Source organism: Aythya fuligula, chromosome 4, assembly GCF_009819795.1.
Source record: "Aythya fuligula isolate bAytFul2 chromosome 4, bAytFul2.pri, whole genome shotgun sequence".
Classification (NCBI taxonomy): domain Eukaryota; kingdom Metazoa; phylum Chordata; class Aves; order Anseriformes; family Anatidae; genus Aythya; species Aythya fuligula.
This window is the reverse complement of record NC_045562.1, coordinates 59568093-59582992: the sequence shown is the minus strand read 5'-3', so window position 1 is coordinate 59582992 and position 14900 is coordinate 59568093. Positions and strand designations below refer to the sequence as shown.

Genomic DNA, 14900 nt, shown 5'->3' with positions numbered 1-14900 from the left:
TTTTACTAGTTGAGAGTGACATCTTGTTTCACAGAAGTTGCTATTTCTGACACAGGTAAGGCATCAGCTGCTTTTCATTTGCAGCTGCTCTGCTCTAACAGCTTCTTAATGAGATGCTTAGTTTCACAGAATCACACAGAAAGGTTGAGGTTGGAAGGGACCTCTGGAGATCATCTGGTCCAACCCCCCTGCCAAGTAGGGTCACCTAGTGCGTGTTGCACAGGATAGCATCCAGGCAGGTTTTGAATATCTCCAAAGAATGGAGACTCCACAACCTCTCTGGGAAACCTTTTCCAGTGTTTTGTCACCCTTACAGTAAAGAAATGTCTTCTCATATTCAGATGGATCTTCTTGTGTTTCAGTTTGTGCCTGTTGCCTCTTGTCCTGTCACTGAGCACCACTGAAAAGAGTCCAGCCTCATTATCTTGACAACCGCACTACAGATATTTGAATACATTGATAAGCTTCCCTCTCAGTCTTTTCTTCTCCAAGCTAAACAGGCCCAGCTCCCTCAGCCTCTCCTCATATGACACATGCTCCAGTGCCATAATCATCTTTGTAGCCCTCTGCCAGACTTGCTCCAGTAGCTCCATGTCCCTCTTATACTGGGGAGCCCAGAACTGGACACAATACTCCAGGTGAGACCTCACCAGGCTGAGTAGAGGTGCAGGATCACTTCCCTCAACCTGCTGGCAATACTCTTCCTAATCACTCATGGATACCACTGGTCCTCTTGGCCACAAGGTCACAACGCTGGCTCATGGTTAACCTGCTGTCCACCAGGACTCCCAGGTCCTTCTCTGCAGGGCTGCTTTCCAGCAGGTCAGCTCCCAACCTGTACTGGTTCATGGGGTTATTCCTCCCTAGGTGCGGGACCCTGCATTTGCTTTTGTTGAACTTCATGAGGTTCCTCATGGCCCAGAACTCCAGTTGTTGAGGTCTCTCTGAATGGCAGCACAGTCCTCTCGCGTATAAGCCACTCTTTCCAGCTTTGTGTCATCCACAGACTTGCTGAGGGTGCAATCTGTTCCATTGTCCAGGTCAGTGATGAGTAAGTTGAACAGGACTAGACCGAGTACGGACACCTGCGGGACACTGCTAGCTACAGGCCTTCGAGTAAACTCAGTGCCACTGATCACAACCTTCTGAGCTCTGCCATCCAGACAATTATCAATCCAACTCACTGTCCATTCATCCATCCCACACTTCCCGAGCTTGCCTATGAGGATATTATATGTCAAAAGCCTTATTGAAACGAAGGTAGACAATATCCACTGCTCTCCCCCCATACACCCAGCTAGTCATTCCATCATAGAAGGCTATCAGTTTTGTCAAGCATGATGCCCCCTTGGTGAACCCATGCTGGCTATTCTTTTTTATCCTTCACATGCTTGGAGATGACCACCAGGATGAGTGACTCCATCACCTTTCCAGGGATGGAGGTGAGGCTGACTGGTTTGTAGTTTCCTGGGTCCTCCTTCTTGCCCTTTTTGAAGACTGGGGTGACAGGGGTTTTCTTCTAGTACTCAGGCACCTCTTCTGTTATCCACAACCTTTCAAAGGTGATGGAGAGCGGCCTAGCAATAACATCTGTGAGCTCCCTCAGCACTTGTGGATGCATTCCCATCTGGGCCCATGGATTTGTGAGTGTCAAATTTGCCTAAGAGATCTCTGACCTGATCCTCATTGACCTAGAAAAAGGTCTCCTTTCTCCAGACTTCCTCCCTTGTCTCTAAGGTCAGAGATTCCTGAGGGCTGGTCTTTGCAATGAAGATTGAAGCAAAGAAGGCGTTCAGTAATTCTGCCTTCTCTGTATCCTTCTGTGTGTCCTTTATTTTGACAGTATTATTGTATACCTGTTACTTAATAGAGCCCTTACTATCTGCCTCCTTGGGCAGTAGATTTGGTAATTTACCTGTAGAAGGTTCTGTGACCAAAAGCATAAAGGAGGGTGGAAAGGAGGGGCAATGCCAAAGCTGCTTTTTTACCTTTCAGATAATACAGCTGAAATATGTCTGCATCATTTCAATGTCAGTTCTTTCCCAAACGATAAAGAACTTTTGTCTAAAAATTGTCAAAGAAATATTTCTAAAGAAAAGGAGAATCATTTGCACACATTTTGGTCTTCTAACACTTGCTAACTTGCTAGAAGTATAAACTGTACAGGCTAAAAGCTTGCATATATGTTTCAAAGTGTCTTCTGCATTAGAGAACATAGGAAAAAAATTCTCTGAAACTTATGTCATATACCTCATATTATATTGTGTGATATATTCTTATATGCTTCCCAGAAGTCATATCTAAAATTCCTGATACTTGAATATATCTAGTTTAGCATTGCGTTAATGTACTTAGTTTGCAATGGATAAATTCAGTGTACCTATTCGCCTATTAGGTGCCTCAAGTCATATGCCTAAATGTTTGCTGAGCGTTACTTTCAAGGTAAACTTTGGGGTTAAGAGTCCATGATGACTTTGCCTTAACTCTGAATTTTGGAAATACAGCAAATAGTTTTGAGGAAATGGATATTAATGATTGTTTGCAGTCTGAGTCCTTTAATATAATTGTCCTAAGCCTGTTTTACTTAGGTGATAAGATCAGAGAAGATTAAGCCTTAAGCAGTATAGATAGAATATTATTAATTCCTATAATAACTGTAGAATAGCCCAATGAAATTATAATAACATGTAAATGAAAGGCAGGTCTCCTTCATTCAGTTGCACAGCCATTCCACAGTACTCTTAACTGTTCATTCTGAGTAACTTTATAAAACATTAGAAGTTTACAGGGTTAATGAGCAACAATGCAGAACATTAGATCTTTCTCTGGTTGTTATCTTACTAAGTACCAGAATTTAAACTGTTAATTTTGCCTATGAATTCACATCTGCAGCTAACAAACATATTTGTTTTCAGGTAACCAAATTTTTTTTAGTGCTCAATACACTTTGATTTCATAGAATCATAGAATCATAGAATATCCTGAGTTGGAAGGGACCCTTAAGGATCATCAAGTCCAACTCTTGACACCGCACAGGTCTACCCAAAAGTTCAGACCATGTGCCTAAGTTCACAGTCCAATCTCTTCTTATTTCCTTTACTTATTAGTCTCAGGAGGCACTGAAGATTTGTGCATTAATTATTTGAATTTAATGTCTTAAGGACTAATTAATATAGGGCAAAATGTTGGCAATAAGTTTAAAAAAATAGAAAGGCAGAATAATAGGAGAAAAACCTTTATTTTTAGAAGGAAAAAATGTTTAAGAGTAGTGTTTGTCTGAATTGTCATAAATTATTAAAGTAACCCAAAGGAATGATAACTAAATTACGTATGTGTGACTCTTGCTCCAGTTCCATCTCTTACAATTATAGACTACAACAAAGGAAATATTCTGAAAATAATGATCATTTGCACTACCTAGAAATATCTACAAATAAGTATTTTTATATTGAATTATTGTTATTATTGCCTATCTTTGATTGCAATGATAATAACAAACTATGAGTGGCTTTTTTATTAATCTTCTTTCAGGGCACGATGAACGGAAGTATTTTTGAAAGTAATGAAACCTCCCCCACTTGAGCTTTTCTTTTAAAGCATATTAACTAGCAAAATTTCACATTCGAAATGTGTATGCCAGCTCCAAATTGATGACCTGGCCCTACTAAATTCTTCTGGATTTGAGCATCTTAGCAGTTGGTGCATAATTTTTGTAAAATGCTAAATTTTTACAATTTTGTTTTTTTCAAGATTCAGACACTATGTACTGTCTTAGACTTACTTGCATTACGTCAAAAACAGTCATGTACCCAAACCTTTTCACAGTTGTGAGCTTCCTGTATGAACTTCTATATCCAGTTGGAGCTAAAGACTTACAGTTTTAGAGTTGGTTTTCACGCATGCTTGACAAAGGACATTTTCCAAATGCTAGCTCATTGCACATTGTTGTAGGCTGAATATCTGCACAGAATTAATTAGGAATAAGTATATAAAATTTTAATGTATTAAAAAATAGGGAAAATGGTGTAGAAAACAGTACCAAAAATGTATTGATTATTTGCTATTGTTCATTTCCTAGGCATGCCTGTGAAAAATAACATTGCAGCTTTACGCCAGTCTCCAGGCCAGAATGGCACAAGTTTCCATGGTTGCATCCGTAATCTGTATATCAACAGTGAACTCCAGGACTTCAGAAATGTGCCACTGCAAGTGGGAATTCTGCCAGGTTGTGAGCCTTGTCACAAGAAAGTTTGTGTGCATGGAACATGCCATGCTACCAGCCAGTCAGGCTTTTCCTGTGAGTGTGAAGGAGGATGGACTGGACCCCTCTGTGATCAACAAACTAATGATCCATGTCTCGGAAATAAGTATGTCCTTCCTCAAAACAGAACAATAGTGTAATATGCATACAATTATCCTCTTATGTATATTTTTTCATAAAAGTTCACACTTTCTTTCAACAAGAAACAAAATATACTGAACATGTAAAAGTGAAAACAGCATCCAAATTATAGTGTATTCTTTCCATAAACTTAATGAAAAAGTTCCCTGTTTAGGGGAGAAGATACACACCTCACAGTGTAGTTCTGCCTAAAGCCTTAACATGGGATATGATTGGAGTCTGTGCTCTAACATACTTCTGTACTGGCTTGTTATGTAATGAATTATTGTAATGCAAGTGCAACTATTGGTATGATACTTAACACAAAAATAATTTTAAAGAATTTGCAAATGAAAAAAAAAATATTAAAGTGTAGTAAAAACTTGATACAATGGATGTATCTAACAGTTTCATATTTCCACAATACCACATGTTTTGGCTGAAAAATAGATTTCTACCTTTGTGGTAAACTTTTGTTTAAGTGTGTGTGCGCTAATTATTTTTGTAGACTTAAAAGAACGTTTTATGTTGGACATTTTATCTATGTTTATAGAGAGGGTCATGTATATATGTGTGTGTATCTATATAGAGATATGAAAGTATTTATATGTATGTGTATTTATCTTTTCGATTTGCTACAGAGACAAGTAAAATTTCTTGGCTCATGATCTCCCAGCACAAGAAGATCAGAAACTTCAGAAGTTCAGTGTACTTCAGGTTGTGTTGGTCATGCACAACAAAGATACCATTCTGTCTACCCTTACCACTGTCCCACTGTCCTTACTGCAGTTTGGCAAATGCCTTTTTTTTTTTTTTTTTTTTTTCTTTTTTCCCAATGGTAAAGTAGTCTGACCTGGACTTTTTTTAGTGGTCTGGCGTACATAGTTTTTGGCTTTTGAGGACCAGTGTCTGAGTTTGCTAGGACATTCTAATAAGGCAAATTTTGACTCCAATATAAAGTTACGTTTAAGTAATCTTTTGACTGAGTGTGTGTTGAGAGTCTGACCTTTTAAAGCTTTATACACTAGTTAGCATGCTTTGTTTACATTGGTTATGGACTATTTCAGTACTATTGGGTTTTGAACTCTTCCCAGAGCCATAGCAGTGAAATTTTGAGGCATATCATTGTAGCACTTCATTGTCTATGAATCTTCTTTCTTACACTGTTCACTTTTACAGTTGCTTAAGAAAGAAAGAAAGAAAGTCACAGCAGGTTAAAAAATATAAATGCATTGTCTATCACATCTATTTTATACCTTGGGAGTCAAAAATAAGGATCTGTACCATTAAGTTCTATAATAAGAGAATCCAGATAATTTCTTTGAAGTATCCTTGAAAAACTACAGAATCACAGAATCATCTAGGTTGGAAGAGACCTCCAAGATCACTTAGTCTAACCTCTGACCTAACACTAACAAGTCCTCCACTAAACCGTATCACGAAGCTCAACATCTAAACGTCTTTTAAAGACCTCCAGGGACAGTGAATCGACCACTTCCCTAGGCAGCCCCTTCCAATGCCTCACAACCCTTTCGGTAAAGAAGTTTTTCCTAATATCCAACCTAAAACTCCCCTGGTGCAACTTTAGCCCATTCCCCCTCATCCTGTTGCCAGGCACGTGGGAGAATAGACCAACCCCCACCTCACTACAGCCTCCTTTAATGTACCTGTAGAGAGCAATAAGGTCGTCCCTGAGCCTCCTTTTCTCCAGGCTGAACAACCCCAGCTCCCTGTGCTGCTCCTTGTAAGACTTGTTCTCCAGACCCCTCACCAGCTTTGTTGCCCTTCTCTGGACTCTCTTGGGCACCTCCATGTCCTTCTTGTAGCGAGGGCCCAAAACTGAACACAGTCCTCAAGGTGTGGCCTCACCAGAGCTGAGTACAGGGGGACAATCACTTCCCTAGACCTGCTGGCCATGCTGCTTCTTATACAAGCCAGGATGCTGTTGGCCTTCTTGGCCACCTGAGCACACTGCTGGCTCATATTCAGCCGACTATCTACCAATACTCTCAGGTCCTTCTCTGCCTGGCAGCTTTCCAACCATCATCTCCCAGCCTGTAGCTCTGCTTGGGGTTATTGTGCCCCAGGTGCAGGATCCGGCACTTGGCCTTGTTGAACTTCATACAGTTGGCCTCAGCCCATCGGTGCAGCCTATCCAGATCCTCCTGCAGAGCCTTCCTACCCTCGGGCAGATCGACATACACACCTATCTTGGTGTCATCTGCAAACTTACTGAGGGTGCACACAATCCACTCATCCAGATCATCAATAAAGATATTAAAGAGGACTGACCCCAGCAGTGAGCCCTGGGGAACACCACTAGTGTAGTATATATAACTAGTGTTATATATAGATTCTTACAACTATATGCATCTATACCCAAACTGAATATTTCTTGCTGTGAATTACAAAACTTGGCAAGTATCAGAAACATACAATTTGGAATTTCTTTCATGGATGCAATTAAGTGAGCACAATATTAGTATTTTGTTAGCTCTTGCAAGTATTGTTTTTGTTTCAGTTGTATATAGTGCTGTGAGCTTTTAGCAGAAAAAGCCAAACCACAATTCTTTATTTGGAATGAAGGTGGTTTCTGTTCTTTAGCTTCTGCAGAATTTGATTTCTTGATGCACCTATAAATCCTGCCTATCGAATAGGTGTATTTTGTCTGCTTAGTACAATATGATGTTCCACTTTTTCTGAGAAACAAAGTTACTACTATGATCTCTGTTTTGAAAATGTAGGAGATCTTTTAGAGATCCTTGCACACCATAAAAAGCTTAGGACTTTGATTTATTTTACGTAAATCAAGTTGCTTGAGTTAGGAACAAAGTGACCAAAGTTTGCTCGATAGTTGCTAAAGGAAGAAACACATTTCTGAAGAGTAAATTAGAACTCAAGTGGTCTAATCACCTTATGGATAAGCTTGTTTTTCTTCATGAGTGTGTGGGGAGCCTATGGCAATTACAAATCTAACGAGTGCCTGAGAGTTTGCACTTAGCTTGATGTTCCTTGCAGTACAGTCTGAAGATGAATTTTTTTTTAATGAAATTCTTCAAAGAACAGGTGGAAGCAAAAGTAAAAGATCTGGCATTAGCTAAGATTTAATCATCTTTAAGTCAAGAAGAATTTTACCAAAGATCCTGACACAGATTGCTTTGATATATAAAACAGCCTCCATAGAGTATGACATGATATCAGTGTTGCCTGAGTAGCTTCATAAATCAGATGTCCTGAAAGTGTTGGTTTTGTAAGTGGTGAACAGATCTAATGCTACACATGAGGAAAACTAAATGAAAGCTAGCTGCTTTATGATGCTGTCTAATCCTTCAGTTTTTAGTTGCTTATCTGAGTCTTGGAATATCAGAACTCAACCACAGGTACAATTTGGAATTTTTTAGGGAACATAATTCATTGAGAATTACACTCTTGCATAATGAGGAACTTGGAGGTGCTTAAACTACTAGTTAAATTTCATATTTGCAGTGTTTAATCCCAAACTCAATATGCAGATGGAGGCTGTGTGTTGCGCCATTTGAATACCTTGTGTTGAGAATGTCTTCCCATACTCTTTTTCCTTCTAGTTAATACCTTGCTAAAGTGCTTGGACAGAATAAAGGGTACAGATAGAGAATTGTAATGTAACTATCATTGATGACTGGAACTTGGTGACATTTATAAATTGAAACAGGTTTTTAATAGCTTTTTTAATTCAAGTTTGTCTGACTTAAAATGTTTTGTGGATTCTTTTCAATTTTACCAAAATTCTTACTGTACTAAAGGAGTAGAGTACAAAGGAAAAAGCTTCCAGAAATACTGTTATCTAAAAAATTTAAAAATGAGATGTTCTTACCAGAACTCTTCTTTTACTATGAAATGACATTTTATATATTTTTTTCTTTATCTTCCAAACCAAAACAAAGTATTTTTTTTTAGATTGATTTTTTTTTTGTTTTGTTTTGTTTTTGTTTTGTTTTTTTTTTCATCCAAAGCTTTTCATTTATTTACTTATTTACGTGGCTGCCAGAAACTGCTAAGGAGTCTGTGGGCTTGGGATCTTACAGTACAGAGAAACATTACAGTGACCATGAGCTTGAGTATCAGGATCCTTCCTGCAGAGGAATCTTTGCTGTCTCCTTACAAAACAGTACATAGAAAACTTGTGTGAGGCAGCAGTTAAAGGAAATGACATTATTTCTAGGAAGAAATTTATAGACCTTATGCCACCAAATGAACAAAGGGAAGTGTTATTATTGCAAGTCTTTGGTGATGTTTTCAGAAGATCAGTTTCCCTAATCCTCAGCTTACACCTAGGAACAGGTAATTAGATATCTTTCCTAAGAAACATTGGAAACAATTTGGGAAACTCCACCTCTCTCTGAGAAGTAAGACTAGCTGTGTGTTCCCATATTGTACAATCAGAACTTAAAAGGTGCAGATTAACTGACAGCTTTTTTGTCTAACAACAAATTTGAGCCTGCCACAAATGTTTACAACAGCCCAATGGAGAGGGTAGCTAGTTTAAATCATTTGGGTGAGACCTGATAATATGCAACTTCATCTAGTGTGAGTTTTGACACAAGTACTAGATGAATACTGCCAGCCTTTAGTGAAGACCTGGTTCATACGTTACATGACCATGCCAATGGCAGTCTTCAAAGCAGACTAATACATTTGATGGGGGGGGGGTGGGTTGGGACACTTGTTCAGCTTTGAAATTGCCATTGCTTGGAAAAGTTTTAGCTAGGAAGTATCTGATCTGCCTTTGTGCTGGAGCCCCATGTTTCATGAGTGACAATATGCTTTTAGAAATTATAACAGAATTTCAGGTGAGTATCGTTTTCTCTACTTAATTCTAATGGATTACATTTGGGTTTGATCTTGCCATGTTCTTGAAAGCATGCTACAAATTTAGGTAGACAGGAAATGCTGAATTTAATAACTGTGGACTATAAAATTCTTCCATAACACATCTACAGCGGTTGTTTTCTGGTGAGACAGAGTTCTGTACTGCAGCTTGTTTTGTGTACCAATTATAAGAAGCTTATAAACCACTTCACTGCATCTCACTGAAAAAGTCCATTAGAAAAAAAAAAAAAAGCAATTTCTTCTGAGTACAGTCCAAAGTATTTGTAGTTAATGTTGCTTAGCCTGAACTTTGATGAATAATTTATTTTTATTCTCTTGGGCTTGTTTCCCCTGTAGATGTGTGCATGGTACCTGCTTGCCAATCAATGCATTTTCATACAGTTGTAAATGCCTGCAGGGACATGGGGGAGTCCTCTGTGATGAAGACGAAATGCTGTTTAACCCCTGCCAATCCATCAGGTGTAAACATGGCAAATGCAGGCTTTCAGGACTTGGGAAACCATATTGCGAATGCAGCAGCGGATACACGGGGGACAGCTGTGATAAAGGTAAAAATAATAATAATTTAAAAATCATGTTATTGTTCTGGTCTTAGAAAAAAAGGTTTGTTTTATTAAAACATGAACAGTCAACAACATTACCAACTTTTTTTTTCCCCCACAATGCACACATTTGTTGCTTTTTTTTTGACCATAAGACTTTATCTCAGTGAGAGAAAAATCAAACTTTTCCCATGAATTTATTTACGTTTTGAAGATTTTTCATCAAACGTTTTTCTGTGAAAACTTTTTTTTTTGCCTTTATTCAGAAACTCATTTTTACTATATTTAACTACTACCTTTTACCTGCTGTATCTTTCTGTATTTATTGTTTTTCTGCCTTCTGCAACTGAGAAGCCAAATCCAATGATTCTGCTCCTAGTTTTATCACAAACTCTACTTTTGACCTCTCAGCTTCAACTGATTTATCACAGCGAATTATGCAGGTGAGATGGATGAAAACAGGATGACTTTTCCCCCTACCTTTTTCTTTTTCCTTTGTCTATCAAAGCTCTCCCTCTCCCTCTTTCCCTTACCCCAGATGGCATTTATTTTGTATTGTACATAGATCTGAATAGAAGAGAGGAAAATGGTTGTAGAACTTTAAACAGATGTCTCATTTTTAGCTGGTTTTATACCTCAGTAATTTATGAAGTTAGTGGAATGTAACTTGTATTAAATAACAGATTGAATAATATTAAACTCCAGGTCTAATAAATTAAATTGCATGCTCTCTGAAACATTTCCCTATGGTAAATAGAACCAGCTGCTAGCAATGTAGGAACAGAAGATGTGTATTTTTATAAAAGAGGAAAAGATTTAAGCTTCCAATTTTCTTGTCATTGTAATAGCTTTGTATTTATGGTTTACATATACATAATATAAACTTTACTGAAAATAGGAGGTATAGGAAATAAAACTCAGCATTAATCAAATTATGTTTGATAGAACCACTAGTTCCCATTATGAAGCCTAAGTCAAACTTTAAAATATCAATCCGATCCACAATTAGAAACACAGCATCTTCTTTAGCAATCCCAACCCTTCTGTGACCTGTATCTCAAAAGCGTATCTCTTATTTTAAATGTTGTTTTCTGCAGAAATCTCTTGTCGAGGGGAACGAATCCGAGATTACTACCAAAAGCAGCAAGGGTATGCTGCGTGCCAGACGACCAAGAAGGTATCGAGACTAGAATGTAAAGGAGGATGTTCATCCGGGCAGTGCTGTGGACCACTAAGGAGCAAGAGACGGAAATACTCTTTTGAATGCACTGATGGGTCGTCATTTGTGGATGAGGTTGAGAAAGTGGTGAAGTGTGGCTGTACAAATTGTCCCTCCTAAGTGTCCCTGTCACACTTGTCTTTTGAAAATGTTGTATACTTATTGACCATGTCGGACTAATTAATGCTTCATAGTGGAAATATTTGAAATATATTGTAAATTACAGAACAGACTTATTTTTATTATGAGAATAAAGACTTTTTCTTCATTTGAAAAAAGATTCAAGTGCTTGAACTGAGACTTCTCATAACCAAGAGGATCTCTGAAGGAAAAAAATAAAAAGACCTGGTAACGTTGCAACAGTGATGGGAAACTTAACTGCTTTTAACACGGATTCTTCTTTATAACATGCTGAAGATATACTGACACTATACATATTGACTTTCAACTTAACATCTCAGAGATGAAATGTTGGCCAGAACATGAGGCTTTTTTTTTTTTCACTTTCGTATCAGTATATTTTGTCTTGACAAATCATACCAATCACTTACCTATGGATGAGGATGCATTATGAGTGAAAAGAATCAGATTATACAGAAATAACAATTGTATGAAATACATTTTATCTTTGGTATTATTAAGTATCTTGAGAAGATGGGGTCCCATTTAGTGGATGGGAAATGGGAGATACGAGAATATACTATAATCCTGCAATCTCCTGATGATGTATACTTTTATGTCAGCATGTTAGCAAAAGAAGCATACAAAAAGTGTTTATCTGCCCTTTTCCAGTATTAATTTTTTTGTAATATAAATGTTTGGGGGATGATAAAAATAGATTATTGATGGATAAATTAGTAATAATATGGATTCCTGTTTCTATGAGTTCTAAAACAACTCTATACAGTATTCAGTTTCATTGAGAAATATTTATTGTATCAAAGTACATTGTACTTAACCCTTTTAGGCCATCCCTTTTACTGTTTTTCAATGCTTTAATATATATTAATTTATATTTGTCCCAGTATTTTTGTATTTTTTTTTAAAGAAAATGACTTAAAAATCAGGATTTTTTGCAATAGAACTAACGTAGCATGTCGTCTTGGGGTAAATGTTTTCAGTCTGCTTTTTCCTCCCTTTCCCCTTTCCTTTTTCTTTCTCCCTTAGAATCTGACCACTTGGTGTCACTGAATCTGAAAGTGATGACAATCTGCAGTTTTCACGTACCGCAGATAATCAGGACACCTTCCAAGAACCTGTAATGTACGACAGAAAATGTCTTTACACTAGGTGGCAATTGTAGAGAAGTTAATTTTCCCTATATACAGTACTTACAGAAAATAAGATGGAGTGTAGAAAATGGCATTAGAAAGTAGACCTTTATAAATTAATATTCCCATGAAGCTCTTTACCTTTTTTTAAAGTAAGAGAAGAAAAGAGATGAAAAGAAAGAAAGAAAGAAAGAAAGAAAAAGAAAGAAAGAAAGAAGAAAGAAAAGAAAGAAAGAAAAGAAAGAAGAAGAAAAGAAAAAGAAAGAAAGAAAGAAGAAAGAAAGAAAGAAGGCTGTGGATCAAGAACTGTGACGTCCCCAAATAATAAAAACTACTTTACTGCCCTAATGTTCCCCATGTAACATGTTGCTGCTAAATTATAATGTAGATTTGGTAATCATTAATAGTGGGTTGTGTTCTTCTCTTCAGTAAAACCCAGGGTACCCTGTAAAAATGCAGATGTTTTTCAATTTATTTTTATTATTATTTCTTTTTTACAAAAAAAAAGAAAAAAGTTAGATGTACATGTGTAATGCAGTGTGCTTTGTCTTATTTGGACTGATATCAGTAATGCTACTGATGTTTGTAAATTAAACAGATATTTACTTCACTAACAGCCTTTTATTTGTATTCTTCTAAGAAGTTTAAGTTGTCTAACAGCCCTTAATTGAACACATGTAGTTGCAAAGAATCTTTGGATAAAGGAAAAAAAAAAAAAAAAAAAAAAAAAGAAATAAAACCAACCCTACTTCTAGTGTACTCATTGCTTCAAAATCTGAAGAAGGAATTACTTGGGAATTACACTACAAGCAGGAAGTCTGCGAATGTCAGTTCCTTATGAACACAGCTGAACTCATAGCAAAATTAATAAAAGACATATAAATAAAGTGCACTGCATGAAAAGACAAATAAGTCTATCCTAACATTTTAATGGTTATACATATGGCAATTTGAGATTGTTTTAGCAAGTAGCTGCTTCTTCAGAGAGCTTCACGTTCACTAATCTTGGGCAAAATATTTTAAATTTCAGCAATTGGATGGGATGATGCCTAAACAGATTTCACTCCTGTAATATAATTTTGCATATACTTTGTATTTATTTTACTCATTCTACCTTAGAAATTGTCTCAATCTCTAATGAAACAGCTTTTGGCATGAGGCCTTCTTTCTTGATCCTTAGATTCAAATAGTTCTGTAACTTTAAAAGCTTTGAGGAAAAAGTAGACATTTTTGCAAACTACTACTTACGTAGCATTCTTGAATAAAACAGGATTATATTTTCTGGGTACAATTAAAATGCCTTATATACCAAGTATATACCATGTATTATGCCAACATTCCAAGTATATGGAGCCCAACTGCTTTCTGTCCTCATACAGAGAAATGAACTTCATTTTCAAGCAATACTAGCAGATGCTGATCCTAAGTCCATCAAGACCCTAAGCAGAACCAAACAAGAACCTAAAATTTAATTTCAAAACAAACAAAAGCTTTTGGCAACTAACAGTACCCCTCTGGAGGATATAAGGCACATCCAACTGTCGGTCTGTTCACCTTAGAAACCTGAGCATCCCTGCATTTTCACACCACTGAAAGTCCTTAAGAATCTACAAGGTGTTCTGCTGTGTACGACACAATACAGCTTCATAATTTCTCAGTGGAATGGGTCATCCTGACCCCTGATACCTAAAAGATTTTGTGTAACATTGCTGTAAAACTGGCTGCCTTGTACTATATTCCTTGAAAGGGAACTGGGAGGGGAGTGTGAGGGAACTGTAGCTTAGGCATAGCTAACCAGTAGAAAATTAATTTAGTTCAATAGATAGATAATCAATTTTAGTTTAGCTGTAAGCACATAACTAAGGGAGGAGATACGGGGCTTTTAACACAGTGTTCAGGGGTGAAGTTTCCCTCCTAAATTCTGTGGCCTGGCATAGGAATTACTCACATAAATCCTGCTTTTAATGTATTGAATAAATGGGATTGGATCTGAAGGCTAGGACTCAGTACAGTGACCAAGTTCCTCACTGTCAGTTAATACAAATTCTTTTTTGCATTAGAAACCAAAAAATAAAATAAAATAAAATAAAATAAAATAAAATAAAATAAAATAAAATAAAATAAAATAAAATGAAATGAAACGAAACGAAACGAAACGAAACGAAACGAAACGAAACAAAACAAAACGAAACAAAACAAAACGAAACGAAACTTACAGATTCCATCCTTTTCTGCCAATGTTCTTAAAAGCTATAAAAGCAAAAGCACATGGGTACTACTTAATTATTACTGGCTCATGCACTGCTCCCACTGTCATTTCAAATGATAAAATGGACATGGAAAAAATGATCATTCTCCTTGAATGAAAAAGTAACAAAAGACATTGCTATTTTGTTAATGATGTTGAAGTCAGTTCTGAACAGGAAACTGTCATAATAGAAGCAGATCCTGCAGCCTGTACTTAAGTTGCTGGGGAAGACAGATATGAGTGATAGCAATGCTGTTTTAGGAAAACCAGTGGTGAGCTCTGAATAAACTTTAAGAGAGAGAATTATTTCTAGCCTGTACTGAAACAAGTTTGCCATGTATTGAGAAGTACTTTTTATTGCTATATGGAG

At 36.9% G+C, this 14900-nt stretch overlaps 1 protein-coding gene across 14 annotated transcripts in view; it reads left to right on the top strand.

The window, feature by feature from the left end:
* Positions 1–12037, top strand: part of SLIT2 (slit guidance ligand 2) — a 259333-nt gene extending 247296 nt beyond the window's left edge. For 11 of the 14 annotated variants that reach the window (XM_032187221.1, XM_032187217.1, XM_032187213.1 and 8 more), the window contains 3 exons: positions 4079–4367; positions 9587–9798; positions 10890–12037. In XM_032187221.1, the coding sequence (XP_032043112.1) occupies positions 4079–4367; positions 9587–9798; positions 10890–11131 (743 nt within the window). In that variant the 3' untranslated portion in view covers positions 11132–12037. Of the gene's footprint in view, positions 1–4078; positions 4368–9586; positions 9799–10146; positions 10236–10889 lie in introns of all 14 variants that reach the window. The other 3 variants (XM_032187222.1, XM_032187218.1, XM_032187223.1) reach the window with 3 other exon arrangements.
* The last annotated feature ends 2863 nt before the right edge of the window (positions 12038–14900 follow it).